Source organism: Phoxinus phoxinus (assembly GCF_949152265.1).
Source record: "Phoxinus phoxinus genome assembly, chromosome: 25".
Classification (NCBI taxonomy): domain Eukaryota; kingdom Metazoa; phylum Chordata; class Actinopteri; order Cypriniformes; family Leuciscidae; genus Phoxinus; species Phoxinus phoxinus.
In genome coordinates this window covers 13615501-13635209 of record NC_136900.1, presented here as the reverse complement: position 1 = coordinate 13635209, position 19709 = coordinate 13615501, and the positions used below count along the sequence as shown (strand labels likewise).

Below are 19709 nucleotides of genomic sequence, written 5' to 3'. Positions count from 1 at the left end.
TTTATGACATTCTTCTTTCAGGCGAATACAACCAGAGTTATATTAAAAAATGTCCTGGCTCTTGAAGCATAATGGCAGTGAATGGCCGTATATTTTTAGAAGTCCGTCAAAGCACATCCATTCCTATAAGAAAAATATTCATATTTAAACCTTTATCGTAGGCGGCCTACGCAAGTCGACTTACGGCAAAAGAGTAACACTTGATGATGTATGACGTAGGATGTAGGAGTAGCGTAAGCTTTGACGCCTCACACGGTTCAAACGAACAGGGCTGGGCAACCACGTTCGTCATTACGTTGTGCGTCAAGTTCAAGGGTTAGTCTTTTGCCGTAAATCGATGCGTACGACCGTCTGCCAGAAGTAAGTTATTTTAGTCGATTACATTTTTAAATATGGATATTTTTCTTACACGAACGCATCGGTTCACTGCAGAAGGCCGTTATTAACCCGCCAGAGCCGTGTGGAGCACTTTTATCATGGATGGTTTCTGGATTCGTCTGAAAGAAGAATGTCAACTAGGATGGCTTCGGGGTGAGTAAATCATGGGCTTATTTTCATTCTAGGGTGAACTAACCCTTTAACACGTCAGGGCATGTTGTTGATATGGGTTCAGTTTGTTGCAATGGCCTTTCCATTGAACAGGCTTTTAAACAGCAAAACAATTGTGATTTTGCATAGACAGTTTACACATGCTATAGTGTGCATTAGCATATGCTTGTCCAGATTACACAATAATCTTGTTAAGTAGTGCAGAGGTGAGTCAGACAGGGGTTGAGACTGAGTCATGGATAATTTCAAGAAAATAGATTTGTGGCTTTTATTTATTTATGTTTTTTTTCCCCCTTGTATGTAAGCAACCACTTTATTAGATTGTCTTTCTGAACTGTTTCAGAATAGATAGGCTAAGCTTATAATGCCAGAGATAAATGTCATGTTTTGTTGATACTGTAAACATGTGTATAACAACAACACTCTAGCAATATCAAATAATACAGAATTTGTGTAGTTAAACCAAAGCCATGAAGCCATTTTGTTAACTTATGACAGAACGCATTTTAAAAGCAGCGATCTGATGCCTAAAAACCACATGGAGCCAAATTGTTGTATACAATAATTATTTTTACTTGTGTTTTATTGGTGTCATTTTTTTTTTTTTTTTTTTTTTTAGCGAGATTGTAGTACAGACGTAAATAGGACCCATGTGATCAAAAGTAACTACCCTGGCTTTTAGCAGCGTTCATCGCCATAGTAACTAACTAACGCTTCACGGCTAACCTGGTCCAGGGCAGGTTATGTTCCAGGTTAGAGGTTGCAAACCGAATTTGGACCAATCAGCTGTGAGCAAAGTGACACATGTCTGATGCGATAAACTTCACTCCACCTGTTACTACTCCAAATTAAAGGTCACTACATAGCAAACAGAATTTAGATATTATTTATGTCATTATTAATCGATCACACATGTACAATTTTAGTTTATCAATTATTATTATGCACAGTTTAAAGGAATAAATATATAAAAAGGTAATATAAATATGCTTTAGAATCAATAGATTAAGCTATAAAATTACTACATGTGAGCTTAAATGTTCAATTCTCTCTATACCTTTATCAACTGTATAAAGTAACTTCACAAATTTGACTTGCACTGATAAAAAAATACTTTTTTCTTTAGTTGTTGTGTTTCATAGACAGCCATTTTCTTCTTGCTTATTGCTTACTTGAATATTTTTGAATCTCGTAATATTCTGCAGAAGAGAGAAATGAATCCCAGTTTCACTCTTTCTCAGCATGTGATTGGCTGTTCGCTACTGATGTCACACCTAAACTCCTAAACTCAGGATCAAAGCCAGAGTTGACAGAGAAAGTTGATGATCAGCATCATGGTTATAACACTGGTTGGATTGGATTGGTTTTGTCAACTCAAAACTAATCCTGCAACCCTGGGTTTGTTCAAACTTTGGTATAGGCCCCTGGTTTGTTCATCTGCGTTGTTAGAGGGACCGTGAAAATGAAAGTGAAACAATATTGACATTTCAGCATTGTTAGATGCTGGCTTCCATGAGCCATGCTGTAAAATGATTAATTTAATCAAATTGAACCTCTTGAATACTGCATGAATTTATGAATTGCGGCAGAATATTATTAACAGCAGAGCATTATTAGGTAAAAAATACAGTTAGAGAGGAATTTGGCCAGCTACAATACTATAAGTATTTTCTCTTTTTAGCCTAGTTGTTTTGAACTTGCCATATGAGTCACATAATAGACTACTTATTTTTTTACATTTTACGATTCAAATGACATCTGTGCTCTAACATTTTGCACAGTGGACTCTTGTCTAATTAACCAACAGGCTATTAATAGGTAAACATATGAACGTGAACATTTTTCCCCTCTCACACAGATTTTCCCATTAACCTTCTGTTTTGTTGGATGTGGTTCACTTGCAACTGGAACATCTGTGCTATAATTACACATTAGCATATTTATCTTGTAGGCATTTTTTACAGGCTCGTGACAAAAGAAAATCTTAAATATGTGTTTCCAAAATTCATACCCCAGTTCAAACTATTCTGTCTGTTTGGAGACTTTAAGATGCTTAAATAAGACAATACATAAAAAGTATTATTATAACTATTATATAATTATTTGAACAGCAGATGCATAGGTGAGATATGACTGGGAAAAAATGCCACCCAACACATTGTCATCCATATTCTATGAGTATTTCCGCAGTAGAAACCTGTTTTCTTGGAGGTTAGAACTCAAATTAAAACCACCCAGATGTTCAGTAGCTATACATTCCTCTGGAAAATAATATCTTGCAACATCTGTGTAAAAATACCCCCATACTTACTAAGATTCAGCACTTTAGACTTTTAATTTCTTAAACTGTATCAAGTTAAAGTGCAATTTTTTTATTTTTTTTATTATCAGGTTTTCTATTAGGGGCTTGAGACAAAATATGGTTGGAATGCTTTAAAATGGCACACAAAAACCTCAGGAATTGGTAGTTTAATCTTTAACTGTAAATGAAAAAGTAATTTTCAGGGCACAATCTTTACTGAAACGTTTTGAAACCCACCTAAAACCTATAATGCATGGTTGCATTATATAAGGAAACCCCAATTCTGATATCACACACGATAGTAAACGTGATGACAAAATTAAAAAGTGTAAATTAAACGGGCAAACAGTCAAACAATGCCCTAATTATTCAAGAGGGGGAATGGGGCTCCACAAATGTTTCCAGTTTATGCCTGAAAAAAAAAAAACTGCATCTAATTCACATGCTTTGCTTGTTGGTTCGACTTAAAAATCAGAGTATATCGTAACAGAAACATTGCATTATTTAGAAATTAAGAATATTAAGTTGGCTAGACCAAAATCTAATCATAGCCTACAGCCTATGAGTCTCCATATCATACTGTAGAAAGACAGAGACTAGCAACATGACAGTAAAGCAAATTGCAAGTAAATCCAAGAAGGACAGTTCATTTATATTCACATCTCAATTTTCTTACCAACCACATGACATTGATGAAAAGAGATGTGCATTGATCTGTGAGTGAGTGTGTGGCCTGGTAAACCCTACATTACGGGGACAAAAAGTCCCCACAGAGATGGCAATATCTGAAATCCTTGTGTGGACTTTTTTTGGTCCCCATGAGGATAACATAAATCATAAGTGATGTTTTTTGAAAATGTAAAACTGCAGAAAGTTGTAGCCTATGTGATGCTAGTTAGTGTAAGAGGATAGATAGATAGGCTATACAGTTAGTACAGTATTTAAATCATTATGTCAATGGAAAGTCCCCATAAAACATGAAAACACAATGTGTGTGTGTGTGTGTGTGTGTGTGTGTGTGTGTGTGTGTGTGTGTGTGTGTGTGTGTGTGTGTGTGTGTGTGTGTGTGTGTGTGTGTGTGTTTATGGATCACTCCCAGTCACACTCCGTGTTCCTGTCATCCTCCCAGTCATCAGATGGTGGGCAGGCTCACTCACGGCTGGGCACTCAACTGATGGCAGCTGTCCTGTAGGAAGTGCAGTTGGCACGGGTTTATCTGCGATGTCTCTCCGTTATCTCGCCTTGGCATCGTGTCATGGTATAAATATTCAATATTTCGGAGCTCAGTTTTTAGTCTCAACTTCGGGTTGATCCAAAAATGTGTAGAATCTTGTTAAATCGCAGCATAATAAGGTGTTTCGTAATTGTATTAATTATAAAATCGCAATTAGCCTCATATTGTCCATACTCGGCTTGGGCGTCTGCATGGCATGACGTCATAAGTGATCTGTAGGGTTTGTCAGCGTACAGCAGGTGGCGCTCTTACACAATCACTGCCCGACAGGATTACAGTCAGGCTTCTCAAGGGACTGTGTGTGTGTGAGATGCAGTCTGCTATTTCTGACACGTCCTCTCAAACAACAAGCCTGCTTTCGGCTTTTAGAAACATAAAAGCTGCCACGAAACACAAAAGATGTAATCCTGTATTCTAACATTTATGATCCGGAAAGCATAACGTAGAATCGCTCTTGCACAATACAGTAGCCTATAATTTATAGGCATTGTGCACCCTGTTCTTAACTGTACAATCTGATTTTATTAGCATTTATCATTTTGATCTTTTAAGGGAGGAAACACACTTGATGTATTATAGATTTTCTTAATGCACAGTGTTACACATGCACTTTAAAACAAAATGTAACCCACATGATGCTAGTACGGTGCGATTTTACTTACAAACCTTTACATTTGACCCTCATATCCTCTTTATACGTCATGGGGGGGGGGGGTGGTTATGGCTTAGATGATTTAATCATTTGAATTCATTTATTGATTGCATTTTTTATGCATTAAAAGTTTCTGATGAAAGTGGTGATGCTACCATTTTGTATCGCAGTGGACCTAGATAAGCAACTCTCTAAAAAGAAATATATATATGATTAATTTGAAGAGAGAGAGAGAGAGAGAGAGAGAGAGAGAGAGAAGGAGAGAGAGAGAGAAGAGATGAGAGAGAGAGAGAGAGAGAGAGAGACTGATATAGTGAGAGTGAGAGAGAGAGAGAGAGAGAGAGAGAGAGAGAGAGAGAGAGAGAGAGAGAGAGAGAGAGAGAGAGAGACTGATATAGTGAGAGTGAGAGAGAGAGAGAGAGAGAGAGAGAGAGAGAGAGACTGATATAGTGAGAGTGAGAGAGAGAGATACAGTGATACAGTGCTGGTCAGAATTATTTGCACCCTTGGTAAATATAATCTGCATTGGGTTAATCCTTTTGATATTTTATAAAACATTACAAAAAAGCAAAAATCTAACCTTTCATTGAAGTAAAATAATTGAAAGTGGGGGGAAAATCACATTAGGAAATAAATGTTTTTCTCCAAAACACGTTGGGAACAATTATTTGCCCCCCTTTTATTAAATATGTTTGCAACCTCCTTTTCCCAAGATACCAGCTCTGAGTTTTCTCCTATAATGCCGGATGAGTTTGGAGAACACAAGAGATCAGAGACCCTTCCTCCATACAGAATCTCTCCAGATCCTTCAGATTCCCAGATCCATGTTGGTGCTTCTTCTCTTCAGTTCAGCCCACTCATCTTCTATAGGGTTCAGGTCAGGGACTGGGATGGTCATGGCAGATGCTTGGTTTTGTGCTCAGTGACCCATTTTTGTTTTGATATTTGTTTTTGCATCACTGTCCTGTTGGAAAATCCAAACATGGCCCGTTATAAAATTTCTAGCAGAGGTTGTCAGGTTAGATTTTTTATCTGTTGGTATTTGATTGAATCCATGATGCCATGTATCTGAACAAGATGCAGGACCTCTGGCAGAAAATTTGCTGCCAAAAGAGCATATTTTTTTGTTTCATCTGACCATATAACCCGTCCCGTTTGAAGTGCCAGTAGTGTCAGTTACTTTTCAAACATTCTATGGTCAGATGGAAAAAAAGAAGAAGAGCTTTTTGGCAGCAAACACTTAAGATAGGTTTGGTTCACACAGGGATAAAAAAAGTAGGCCTACCCCATGTGTAAAATGAAATACTCTGATGTATCTTTAATGCTGTGGGCCTAATTTTCTGCCAGAGGTCCTGGACATCTTGTTCAGATACATGGCATCATGGAGAGATTCTGTATGGAGGAAAAGTCTCTGATCTCTTGTGTTCTCCAAACTCATCAGGCATTATAGGAGAAAACTCATGTGGTTTCCCCCCCACTTTAAATTCTTTTTCTTCAATAAAAGGTTAGATTTTTTATAATATCAAAAGGATAAGCAGTGCAGATTTATTTTTTACCGCCATCTTTGGTCATATTTATAACCAAGGGGGCAAATAATTTTGACCAGCACTGTATATATATTATTATATATATGTATATGCGTATATATATATGTATGCGTGTATATATATATATATAAATAAATGTATATATGTATGCGTATATATATATATATATGTATGCGTATATGTAAAATGTATATATATATATATATGTGTATATATTTATGCGTATATATATATATATATATATAAAATGTAAAAAGGATGATTCATTTTTGTTTTCCCTTGATCTAATATTTTCTAATAAACCTTTAGGGTCATCTTATGTCCAGTGCAGAACGTTTCAGAATGAAAATGCTGTTTACTTTCTAAAATATTTAAGCAAGGTCTTATTGGTGCAATCGGAAATGATAAGCTGATGAACCTGTTGAACCCTGCTCTGTACACCAGGATGTTGAGAGCTTGTGTGGCAGTAATTGAAATCCTTTGACCCATCACCAGGGCCGGAGGACAGAGGGAAAGATTTGATCATAATGTAAAGCATCATTGCAAATGAAAATGGTGCGCTCTCTCAATCTCCAACCCATTTCCCCCCCTTGAATAACACTGAACGAGTTCATTCGGATCAATCCGTGGATGACCCTGAATGGGCTTTTTTGGGTGGAGCAATATCTTATTAAATGAATTACTCCTAAAGTAATGGAGTCGTAATAACCTAGTGCACTCTATAGTTTTAGCATGATAAAAGCAGGCGGAGAGTATTGTCGACAACAGCCCCTCTCAAGGCCGAGGCTAGTAATTCAGCACAGCGTTGCCATGGTGGTCGCCATGGAAACATCCTACACCGTTCGCTGAGAGTTGAAGGTAACACCCACTCTCATTGTTCATCGTTCGCTGGGCTAATGCATATTCATAGACACAGCGAAGCCATTACCACAGGCTTTTATTGGTCTGTGTATCCATCAGCTGCACAATACATTACAAATGCTGCAATTCACCTATCTATGGCCTCTTAATTAAGAGGGACTAGATTAATAACCTCAGCTGATTTGATTAATAAATGGAAACAGGAGTGCATCTGATTTGTGTGGAAGCACAATTACATTTTCTCCGTGGTTTGTTTCAGTCAAACTTGTGTAGAGAAGAAAAAAAGGAGGCGACTCAGGCAGGTATCAGGATGACGTTTTTAATCAGTTTGAAGGAAAATATTGATGCGATTGCATATCGTTTAACAGACGGAACAAAAGCGATTTGCTTCGGAGATAATTGCTTCATCAGAAGTGTACAAGGTTTGCATGAATAAAAGATCAACTCAGAGCTCGAGGCCTTGAAACACATCACCCTCCTACACAAAAACATTCACCTTAAGTTGGTCCGCGCAATCGCGTCCTACAGGGCTACGTTTGCAACTCCAGAAATAAAATCCAACTCTCAGATGAATATTTTCGCATTTACACATACAAAACAAAAGACATGGCTAACAGCGCTGTTTGAATATTCAAAATGATTCAAAAATGCATCTTTTAAAAAAACAAAACAAAGCCAGTTAATCAGCTGCATTGTTAGGCAGCGTGTTCATGGGTCCAAAACATGGTTAATTATGAGCGTTAGCTACAAGCAACAATCAGACACGACTTACCCGTCTAATGAAGGGGAAAACGAACGCATTGGTCATAGATGAGCCTCTCATTTGGCAGAGGGCATGGTCAGAAGACTTCTGCGCTTCCACACCGTTAGAAAATGGACCTGGTCGCTGAGGTAGACTGTGACTTGTTGTCAGAAAGCAGAAGGAACAACAACAAAATCACTAGTCTTCCACAGCGGCCCAGGCCAACGTCTGCCGAAACGGAGGACGGTATTTGTAGAAATACTTTAGTGGAAGGCGTCGAGAGTCACTTCAATATCTTCGCGGACAGGGCTTTCTGTAATCTTTTTCAATATATTGGATGGATGTTCTGCAATATCAGCACTGGGATAAAACCAGCAGTATGCCCAACACATTTTATAGGAGATGGAATTGACTTCCCGTCTATGAAGATGAATATTTATTAAGAGCTCTTCTGTGTGTGTGCTTTCAGCTTCAGAAGCAACACGAGCTAAAGCTCTCCAGAGAGCCAGTGGGAATCCGGAGAACTCCGAGACTGACGGGAGCTCATAATGTGGTATTACTTGAAGCATACCTGCCCTTTCCATTGAGAAGACTTCACACACCCTGCAAAATGTCGCCCGTATCTGAAGGCTACTGTGGCAACCTTGTGTCCTCGCGTTCGGTCCGATGAGGATCAAAGCGAAAGATGATTCAGCCAACAATCCCCTAGTTCGAAAAACAGGTCTGCTTGAAAAGTCCCAGAAAAAGCTTTAGGTGTGAATCACACATCGAATGGTTAACAAGTGGAAACCTTTAAAAAAAATAGAGAAGAAATGCAAGTATTACAAATGCAATTCCAAAGAATTAAAGTAGTGTTGAATATATTTGCCACACCTGCCAATGTTAAATGAATTGAGAAAAAATTAAACAATTTTTTTTATATTTCACTATTCAACTATTCAATTGATTTTCTCTTGCATTTGTTTGTTAATTCTTGGCTTCATGCGAGACATTTTCCACAATCAAAGCTGTTCGAAGACACAAGAGTCACATATATTTTAGTCATTGATTTACACACAATAATTTATATTAGATAAAGAATCGCTAAAGCCAATTTACTCGCAATTTTTAACCCTGCGTATAACTATTTTATTTAGTGCAGCCATGTAAATCTGACCATCAGCACTGCATAGCCCCGCCCACCAAATCTCATTGGTCCAAAATCCTGTAAGACATTTCCCTCGAAACTTGGTTACATAGTTAAGACACTTAGTATTTCTAAGCATTAAACTAAGGTCCCATCAATCCTATGTTCCCTGAATTACCATTAGCCACCGAAGCAGTATAAAAAGCTGGCCATAAACCAGAAAGCACTCAGTTAAGCATGCTCACGACTCCCACGTAACGCCCGCCGTTCAGGAGATAATGAAGTGATCAGTTTTAAATGACAGATCAATGCACGGAAGAGAGAGCGACAGCAAAGGCGAGGCAGGAAAGGTGCAGCGAGCTGGCCTTTTCTTATAGCTTGCACATCATTCCGCTAAAACCTCTCCACACACACATCCTAGACCTTTGATAGTGACATTTGAAGAAGGACAGCTGAGTGCATTTAGTTCTACCTTCCTCAGAAGACACGAGCGACGGGACTGTGCCCTCTTCCCTCTGAAGGAAACACTCTATTTGCTTTCAGTCCAAAGAGGGCGGAGGGCTCTACAACAAAAACGACAACAAAATCCAAGAAAAAAAAGCTTCGGTCATGGAGCGGCCCGCGCGACGTAACACGAGCCGCAAGATTCGGTCTTAGCGCAGAAGTGTGTACAGCGTGCTCCGTCAAGCTCACCTGTGCGAACAACAAAAGCATGACTGACAGGTGTTTTGGGATGGCAGGGGACCGTCAAAGCTAAGGTTACATCGGCCCATTCATTTTGTATAAGGCCCTGCTTGGGTTGGCACATACAAAGAGAAAGCAACAATCGGGAGGCCATTGTGTCGGAGACGCCATTGAGCGGAGACTGACAGCGCGATTCTTTAGCCCTCTGAAGGAGAGCTTCATTAGAGACGTGGCTACTTGCCGCCACCGCCTCATACTGAGGTGATGGATTACTTTCAGAGCCCAAGCCGCACAAGGGAAATTAGCTCGGATCAACTATGGTTTTTCCCATTAAAAAAACATATTAGTCATAATAGGCTCCTCACTTTGTATGAATAAAGTCAGGGCCGTCCTTTTTTCTTTCGGTCCCCTCTCATTTTCTTTAAGTAGCCGAACCCGTTTCCGCACGCACTTATACATTTACTTAAGATTCCAGAGAAGTGGGAGCAAGTGAGAGAAAGAAAAAAAAAAGGTGAGAGTACCGTTCCTATTGATCTCCTGTCGGGAGTCTGGCTGGAAAATAATGGGCTCTACGTTGAATAGTAATCCTTTATTAAGGCCAGTTAAATTATGCTCTTCAGTTTAGGATGGCCGCCTTTCACTGGGCACAATTAGAAAAAGCAAACGCGCCGCGTGAAGAGAAAGAGCTCGGTGTCCAGCCAAGAGGAGCGAGCATTCAATTCAGCTCCTGTAACATGCGAATTAAGACTAATGTCCAATTATACTGTCGCCACCATTTGTCTAAAGATGATTCGATGGAGAGAGAGAAATCTTTTCCCTTTGAGAATGTGCATAGATCATAACCTCGGGATTCGTCATGCTTGTAAAACTTTATTACGATCATTCTTGGCAGGCGGAAATCAATTGTCTCCATTTTTTGGATTGTTGAGCATGTTATAGGGATCTTTATAGGCTCGGGGATGTGACAGTTCGGACGTCAGACGGATTCTTCGCGTCTCGCTAATGGAGAGACCTGAAATAGCTGGTCAGGCAGATGACGAGATGTTCGTTTAATAGGTAGTTCTTTTTTCCTTCTCAACTCATGTGTGGAACATGTATTGGGGAAAGAAAACAATTAAAAAATGCATTAGGGCAGCCGATTATGGAGCTTAGACGGCAGATACTGATGTCAGTTAGCGTAGAAATCTTGTCATAGACGTGTTCGACTCACATTCATATGTTTAAATGAAAATGTTCCACAGCAGATGTGGAGCGTGATAATGACTAAATGCAAAAAAAAAAAATGCAACTATTCAACCAGTAACTACGAAAGCACCTTTTTCCACCTGAAGCGGTAAATAACTCCGTTTTAAAACCAATTTCCGATTTTAAGTAAACAAAAACTAGATAGATAGATCAAATGAATTTGAGCTGCATGGAAAACTTTGATTTTTTTATAAATATTATAAACACTGAAGTCCAAAAATATCTGAAAATATGGCATTTCTTTAGTAAAACAATTGTGTGATTATACAGTACAAAGAAATGTTATGTAAAAGATGGATAGATAGATTGAGAGACAGACAGATAGAAACAAATCCTGACAAAAACAAGACAAACATAATGTAAAGATCCGTTATCTCACGTATTCGTTTGCTAACCCTATGCATCAAAAAATCTTCCCGATATATTTTTTTAATGCAATGACACCACAGAAACACGGTCACGTCGGCCCCCAACCCGGATGGCCACCTCTCCTAATTTGATTCCCTTCACATCTAGTGAACCCGTCCTTTGAGGGAACATAGCAGGAACACCTTACATGGCTGTTCAGTCACCCCTTCAAATTGTTACCTCTCTCACTCTTTTCCTCTCTCTCCCCAGGCACTGAGCTGAGCTGATTAGGTGGGTGACTTACAGTGACGGAGGTGACTTCCCACTTCCTACTCTCTCTCTCTCTCCATCTCGCTCTCTCTCTCCATCTCGCTCTATATTTGAGGAAGAAGCACTGCAGAGATGCTTGAATCCATCTCTTACTGACTTGCTGCGAGTCAGTAAGTAGAGAGAGAGTGAGAGAGTGAGAGAGTGAGGTTCAGCACCATTCCTGTAGTTACACATCTAAAAAAGAAACGCGGAAGAGAAATATACAGTCTGGAATAGAGGTCGGCACTAAATAAAATTTCTTACGTTAATAGTAAAGATTTGTGGAGTAAAGAGAGTGTTTAAGAAAAGTGGTTTATGTACAGTGGAGTTCATTAGTTTAAATGCCATTTTGAATTTTTCAAATTTAATTATTTTTGTTCATTAAAAATTGTTTTATGTTTTATTATCCACATAAATCTCTGATCCCCGGTTTCACTGACAATGCATAAGCTAGTCCCAGACTAAAATGCATGTTTGAGTTGTCTTAACTGAAAGCAACTTACACTGACAAATCTTAAATGTCACCTCAGTGCCATTGGTTTGTCTCAAGATGCACACCAGTAATGTTTTTTCTTCTTCTAAGGCACGTTTATTAAAGCTACTTAAATGACCTAATTTAACTAAGGCATAATCCTGGCTTAATCTAAGCCATCTATCCATCTATCCATCTTTTTACATAACATGTCTTTGTTTTAACTTTCCAAATAATTATTTATTCTATTTTATTTTATTTCTATAAATATCTATTTTCACAAAAGAATTGCCAGATTTTCACTGAGGACTTTTGGACTTCATATAAATCAAAGTTTTCCATGCAGCTCAAATTCATTTTTCCAAAATTTTACCTGTAATCAATACATCATAATAAATGCAATATACTATTACCATTTCATTTTTTAAACTAATCTCAGTGAAGTTGCTTTTAAGTTGCGTTTAATCTGAATTTGAAAATATCATAAATGATCAATAAGTTAAATTAATAGCGCAGAACTTTCCCCAATTGAAATGGCTTTGGTTGCATTTTACAAGCAATATCTGTTTTGACCACAGCTGTTACAGATGTAACGGTACATCGGATAATTGTTATTGTTGTAAATATGTGCAGGCCAGACTGTGGTTGTCAGTCAGTGTTGTACAGACCGATTTCTGGGTAATTAACGCGGGTAAGAGCATATGATTTACGGTAATTGCCTTGACAAGGGGGCTGAGTGAAGCTACACTTAATTACCTGAACATGCTCTCTCCCAGGAGCCCAGTCAAAACGACCTTTTACCGTTTTTTCTTTTTATTTTACAGTGCTGAAATTGGAGAGACGTGGAGGTGGTGAATGTGCTCCACACCCCCCAATCTGCCTGTCAGAGGGATGTTGAAAAATATTCGGTGGAGGTATGAGAGAGCGTATATCTGCTGTTTTATGTTTGCCTGTGATAGTTCTCCCTTTTTAGATTGGAATACATCTCATCCAAGGCGAATGTCACCAAAAACGTCCTGTATGGAAACGGCCCGGGCTTTTTAAAGAAACACCTGCATGCAGAATGTAAACCTCTGATTCACTTAAGATTTCCCAGGCTGCAATCAGATTACCTCGATTGTGCATCCATGGCAAACCATCCAAGCCTGTTTTTATAGCATCAAAAATCAATTCTGCCATTCTCTAAACTGCAGAACGTCGCAATGATGAGATGACCTCATGGCCATTGCGCTCAAATCAAATCCGATTGTCTCTTATAGTCACCGTCGCCAATTCAATACGCCCGAGTGTTTTGGAACGGGCACGTAACTCGCTAATCAATAGGTCGAAATTTTATTTAACACATTTCAGGCTGCGTTCACTGAGAGTTAAGCGAAATACAGCACCGTTTCCTGGAAGTGTCGAGCCACCTGCCGCTACCAAAACACGTGGATGGCGAAATAGAAGATTCTAGTGCTAAAAATCTAAAGAGACGGAGGGGATGGTGAAGACAGCTGCTGCAAATGGAGTGACGGTTGTTAAAAACGGCAACATGACAATATGCGTCACATGACTGTGTGGGGGAAGTGCTAGCGGGGAGTTTCCCGGGGTGGACGCCTGAGCGGTGTTAGCGATCAGTAGATATGTCTGTGTCAACTCCAGCTTTCCCCGTCAGTCAGGACCCCTCGCTGTGCCCACCTCTGATGTCGAATTTCAGTCCGACTTTCCTCTCCCAACCCCCTTCCTTTCCTTTCCGCCCCCCACCCCCATTCCTCTTTCTGAAGCACAGATAGGTCGCTGGGCAGTTTATGGCACCGCAGCGGTGAGGCGAAATGCTTTTTGTCCCTCCATCATGTTTTTGTGTACACTCCGCGTGCACCTGTACTTGGCGCCGAACAAAGGTCCATAGCAACGGGAGGATCGCGGCAGCTGGATACCACACCTGTTTGATCTTTAAGACCTCTTCTTGATAAGTGGCCGTAACCAGGGCAACCAGGACGAAAAGGGTTCAATGCATTGTTTCGATAGGTAGGGCTTAGGTAGGCAGCACAGGTCAGGATTTGTTGGAGTAGAGACGAAAAGGGTACGGATAAAATTGGAGTATAGATGAAAAGGGTACGGATCAAATTCAAGTCGATACCGATAAGCTGATGGTTGTTTTTAATTACTATACGGTCGGATTTGGTTATGGTCAATAACCAATCGTTTTTCACATGATGAAAACAACTGATAATAAGCCAACAGCCGATGAATGAGTGTGTGTGTGTGTGTGTGTGTGTGTGTGTGTGTGTGTGTGTGTGTGTGTGTGTGTGTGTGTCAACCATTTATCAGTTGTGGCCCTTTTATCAGTTGTTTTCATAGTGTGAAACCTATGGAATACATATCAATGTTTATTTATTATCATAAATATATAATGTATAATATATATATATATATATAAAATACTAAAAGCTACAAATAATAAAAACTAAAGTCATTCATTTTAAATACTACAAGTGATTTTAGGCATCACAACATTAAAAGGTACAGTATGAAATTTGGATAGTCATTTCAAGATTTGTTTAATAATTCAATAACACTGTTAACTGTAATATTTGTTTAAAACAGCACTACGACAGCAAAGGTCATCTAAATGTAAAAATAGGGGAAATGTGCAATTTAATATTATATTATATTTATATAATATCAGATTATTTGATTATTGGTATGGGCCGATATAAAAAATGTAAACTAACATTAGCAAGCACATACTCACACAGCACCAATCTCTTCAACGCTCCTCTCCACAGTTGTTTCGTGAAGACCTGAAAAGAAACAAGAATTATCATGGTTACATAACGGATAAATGCACATATCGACTCCCATTCTACGTGCATTTCAAGTCTCTGTGGTCGATGTTTATCTGTAATTAAAACTAGAGCGGAAAAGATGGCAGTATCTCTCCCGAGACCTGCTCTGATTTGCACAGTGTATACATGCACAGTCTCCTCCACTGCGGCCGAAGCCTGTTGAGCACAATCTTAGTCCTGCTCACTTCCTGCTTTGTAATTCAATTGCATGGCCTAACAGACACTCTCTCACCGAGAGGAAAGCTGAGCTTCTTAGCCTACATACCCTTGGGATCCGTGTGCTTGGCTCTCCGTGGAGGCGGATGACACACTGGACCATGAATAAGTATTCGTTTTGAAACCGGAAACCTTCTTTGAAGGTTTTGCTGGATCACTAGAAAGTGGTTTGAAAATAATTATTAAAGAAAGGGTACCAAAGAGTGTGCTAATTTAGTAATGCAATACGTTTAAGGCGTTATTCCACAACTAGACGAAGTATGATAGTGAGCATAAACGCTGTTAATCACTACTGTTTTTTTCTTTCTGTACCAGCGGGTGTAGTTTAAGGCCTCTTACGACCCCTCCCAACGCCTCCGGTCCCTCAGCGGACAGCTGCTCCACAGCTCCACATCCACCCTCGCGTCCCCCACTGCTAGACTGTCACTGGCATTGGCTGATTCACACTTCAAACGCACACCACAAATGGCCATCGCTTGTACGCAGATTCTCTCACGTTTTGATGTCCAACCTACTGTGGAAAAAACGGATTGCCATCTTCAAGGTTAGGGGCCAATGTGAAAACGGCTGCGTTAAAAGGCCCTTGAGGTCTTGATGATGCTTCAGTAGATTCCAAAATATTACACAGGGCTACCCTGCAGTCTAATATCGCTCTGAAATATCAACACCAACAAGAGGAGCCAAATCCTCTTGAAGCTCAAATCCAATTCAAAGCAACAGTTCAAATGTGCAGCACGGTGAACTCAAACACTATCTAGGAGGAACCCGTTACTGCCAGGGAGCTAAGTAAGCACAAGCTCTCTTAAGATTTATATATATATTTACACAGCTGTTATTTGATATTGGACTGGGGAGTGCTGTAAGGGGAGTTTGTAACATTGTCAGACTAACCGATTTGAAATGGGCTGAAATCACTATCGTACAAGACCACGTCTTCTTGATAAAAACAAATGTTTTACAGAACACTTTGTTTAGATTTTGCTATCAAGTAAAAGGATTTAGCATCACGTTTTAATCTGAAGTGCAACATTCAGACGTTAGGCTATGTACAAAATAAACATTCGTATGCCATTTTATATGCGGTTTTTAATTAAATGTTTGCCATATAGTCACCATTTTGAGTTAAAATGCTTAAAAGGAAATTAGGATGGTGATGGGAGTAAAATTAAATGTGTAAATTTGATAATCACATTCATTCTTGCACAAAATATTCTCTTTTAATGCTACCATTCAGCTGTAGGCTGCAACTACAGCACTCTTTGTATAGGCTACGTGATATCAATTTAGACCGTTTAAGGATAAACTACGTTTGTTAACTTGAATGTGTAGCTTACAGATATGAGGATACCCTGAGACGTGTAATGCCCAAAAAAACAAAAAAACAAAACAAAAAAAAAAACCGAGTTAACAGACGAAATGTTTTGTTTGCCTGTCACTTTAAATGGATCCACTGACTACCATCTGTTGAAAACGATAAAGACACAAGACACAGCCACGTTTAACGTTTTGTTTAGTGGCTCTGGTGATTTTATCTACATGTGAAAAGTCAACACATTGTATTTTACTCAGACCTACTCCCGTGTTTTGGTAACCAAGCTGCATCTAATTGCATTAATTGCGCATATCCTCTTGTTTGAACACCTGCTGTAAACGATTCCCCCCCTTGCTTGCGAAGTACAGACCGCGACACGCACCGAACCATTTGGGCTGGCATTTCTGGAAGTGTTTTTCCATGTAAATGTGTCATCACGACGCTCACAGACAACCTGTCACCTCCGCCTGCTCGCGCGCATCCACAGCATCCGCACGTGATCGATCAATTCTGTATGTAGCTCGATAGAACAGCGAGGAATTGTCGATAATTTCGCTGTTTATCAACCATTTCAGCGTTTTGTGCGATTATTTGTCAGTTAACAGGCTGAGAGACTTATTCAGTTCGGTTTATTGGCATGACAATTGGAGTACTAAAGATGTTTAGTTTATATATGTAGCCTACGTGAAACCGGGGAGTGTAACACAATTTGTTTAAACGTCTGTAACTCGGTGTTTTTAGCTAGAATTTGATGGAATATTCCAATATTTATATGCGTTACAAATTTAAGTAGTAGCCTATAGAAATATAGCTAATATTTATCTCAGTGTGCCGTTGTTAAAACCTTTCTCTGGAACACTAATAGAAAAAAAAAATGGGCGTGTATGAATTACTAAGGTAGCCATATATCATTTTTCAATATAATTCATTAGCCCACATTTGAAAGCAAAACGCAAATAGAATTGATATAAAACTACATAAAATATAGGCTAGCAACTCATTTAGTATGTTCCCATGTCATGTTTCTCATTCTGTGGATCCAGATAAGTACACTAGAAAGTGTTGCAACCCTCCTTGTCTGCTCAGCCATGATATTTCGAGTTTTTAACATGTATATAAAGCTTACGTGAATGCGAAACCTGCTGATGCAGATTATACCAGTGTTTCTTACCTCAAAATTGTGTTTATTTTTTTGTCCTAAAAAAAAAAAAAAGATAAAGAAAAATCACAGGCAACTATCAACTGTCACCTTAGAAGGGTTGTGGTCAATGTAAGATTTCTCCCCTGCAGCTCATTTCTAATTGGTAAAACTGACAGGTTTACAGCTCCTGGGTCTCTCCCTCACATAATGTATATCTGTAAATCAGACAGTACCACAAGGGTGACCAGCCATAATTACATACAGCACGCTTAATTTAATTTCCTGACAGATAACACCGTTTATTTATTATATTTGTAATGAAAAGTGGTTATCAATATTGCACAGAACATCTCCAAGTGCGGTTTATCGGTGCATCATCGAGAGAACGCGGAGACAACAGTGGAATCGTTTTTAAGGATCTCGCAATATGCACTTTGAACGCATCAGCATCTAACAGGTGGTTCAGAACATCTGTTCAGTGCTTCAGAGGTTCTTCACTAAGCCCCACGCAAGAAATAATTCATTCTGACTAGATTAACCAGCCTACACCTCAGTCTAGCATTTGTTCATCTAGAAAAAAAGTTTTTTTTTTCATTGTATGCTCAACAACATCTTTGTTTCCACCCATTTAAATTGTCAATTCAACTCGAGTTCATGATTTCGTCATTAGTAAATGATGTAAAAAGTGGCCTATTTAGGCTAACTCATAACTGCAGGTTGTAACTTTGAAACCACTTTGATTTCAATTTTAGTGTTAAAATTCTGTAGTGCACTAAATTGTGCCTAGATTTACATACACCAACAACAATATACATTCAGAAAGCAAAAGCTAACAGGAGGAGCACTCAGGGGGCAAAACTGTGATTTGCTCAGGGAGGCTTTAACATTAGTGTGTCTGCTTCTAAATAAATCATTCATTTGTTAAATTGTCCCAGGGGCTGATCCCGTGCTGTTGGAAATGATTGCCATTGACTCCCTCGTTCTGTGCAGTGACACTGGGAGCTGTCCACCGCTGTGGTGCTGAAATTGATTGAAGCGCAGATGCCTAGTGCATATCCGGCGGAAGCTAATTATATGCGCCCTTTTCCTTGCATATTTTTTTGTAAGTGGGCATTTGAGCACATTGTTTTCAATGTTTACAAGAGTTCATCCACCTCCTTGATGCTTCCCCGCACACACACCTTTTTTTTTTACATTCTGCTTGTGTTCCACACCCAGGACAACCCATAAGCTGGGTTAGTCTTTTAACAATTATTTTCCCTTAAAAATGCATATACAAATTATTACCTCTAGAGTTGATGCATGTGTTTTAGGGTGGGTTTGTGTCGTAAAAGATACAATTGCATGATTAAAGGGATGGAGCACCTAAATGATCTTTCATGTCGTTTCAAACCCTTTTTCTTTTTTTTCCATGGAGCACAAAAGGAGATGTTAGGCAAGAATGGCAGCCTTAGTCACTATTCACTTTCATTGTATGGAGCAAGATGGAATGAAAACGAATGGTGACTGAGGCTGTCAGTCCCTAACATCTCCTTTTTGTGCTCCACGGAATAAAGAAAGTCAGCTCGGATTTGTAAATGGCCGAATTTAAAGGTTTTGGCTGAACTATCCCTTTAAGCAAGTCTTTTTTCCCCTCCCACTGTGTACTGAACAAGATATGAGCGACTCCACACACAAGCCCACCTGGAGATGTGTGAATTCACATATTCCCCCCGAGGGCTGGAGTTCAGCCAGGAGAGCATGTCACTTCATTGCATTAAATTGCCATCGGAATACATCGGAGCTAAACGTTGAGGGAAGGCCAGCAGGACCACCTCTATATGATTAGCACCGGCAGAAAAATGAGGATGTTGAGGACTGCTCTGATATTGGATTTGCCAAGGATAACTATAATAAACAGCTCTTCAAATCTAATTGTAGTCATTCGCTCAACACACCAGCTGGGGAATTAGGGATCTTGAAGGAGCTCTCCTCCTATAATCAATAGAAGTTTTGCAAAAGCATATTGACTTGGGGGGAGAGCGATTATTTTTGATTGAATAGGAGATAGAACAGAATTAACAATAATGCCGCCGTTTCTGACCCTGAGGCTTTTCAATAGAGGGAAGGAAAAAAATCCGCCTTTTCAACTGAAAAACACT

At 39.3% G+C, this 19709-nt stretch overlaps 1 protein-coding gene across 11 annotated transcripts in view; it reads left to right on the top strand.

The window, feature by feature from the left end:
• The window catches only part of det1 (DET1 partner of COP1 E3 ubiquitin ligase), a 58719-nt gene that overhangs the window by 560 nt on the left and 38450 nt on the right, over positions 1-19709 (top strand). For 3 of the 11 annotated variants that reach the window (XR_013796490.1, XR_013796491.1, XM_079603555.1), the window contains exons 1-2: positions 10637-10753; positions 12896-12985. Coding sequence is in view for 9 of the 11 variants with exons in the window: in XM_079603555.1 (XP_079459681.1) it covers positions 12927-12985 (59 nt within the window). In the remaining 2 variants the exon portion in view is untranslated. Of the gene's footprint in view, positions 1-323; positions 532-8356; positions 8441-8473; positions 8609-10636; positions 10754-11701; positions 11839-12895; positions 12986-19709 lie in introns of those variants that run through there. The other 8 variants (XM_079603559.1, XM_079603562.1, XM_079603554.1 and 5 more) reach the window with 8 other exon arrangements.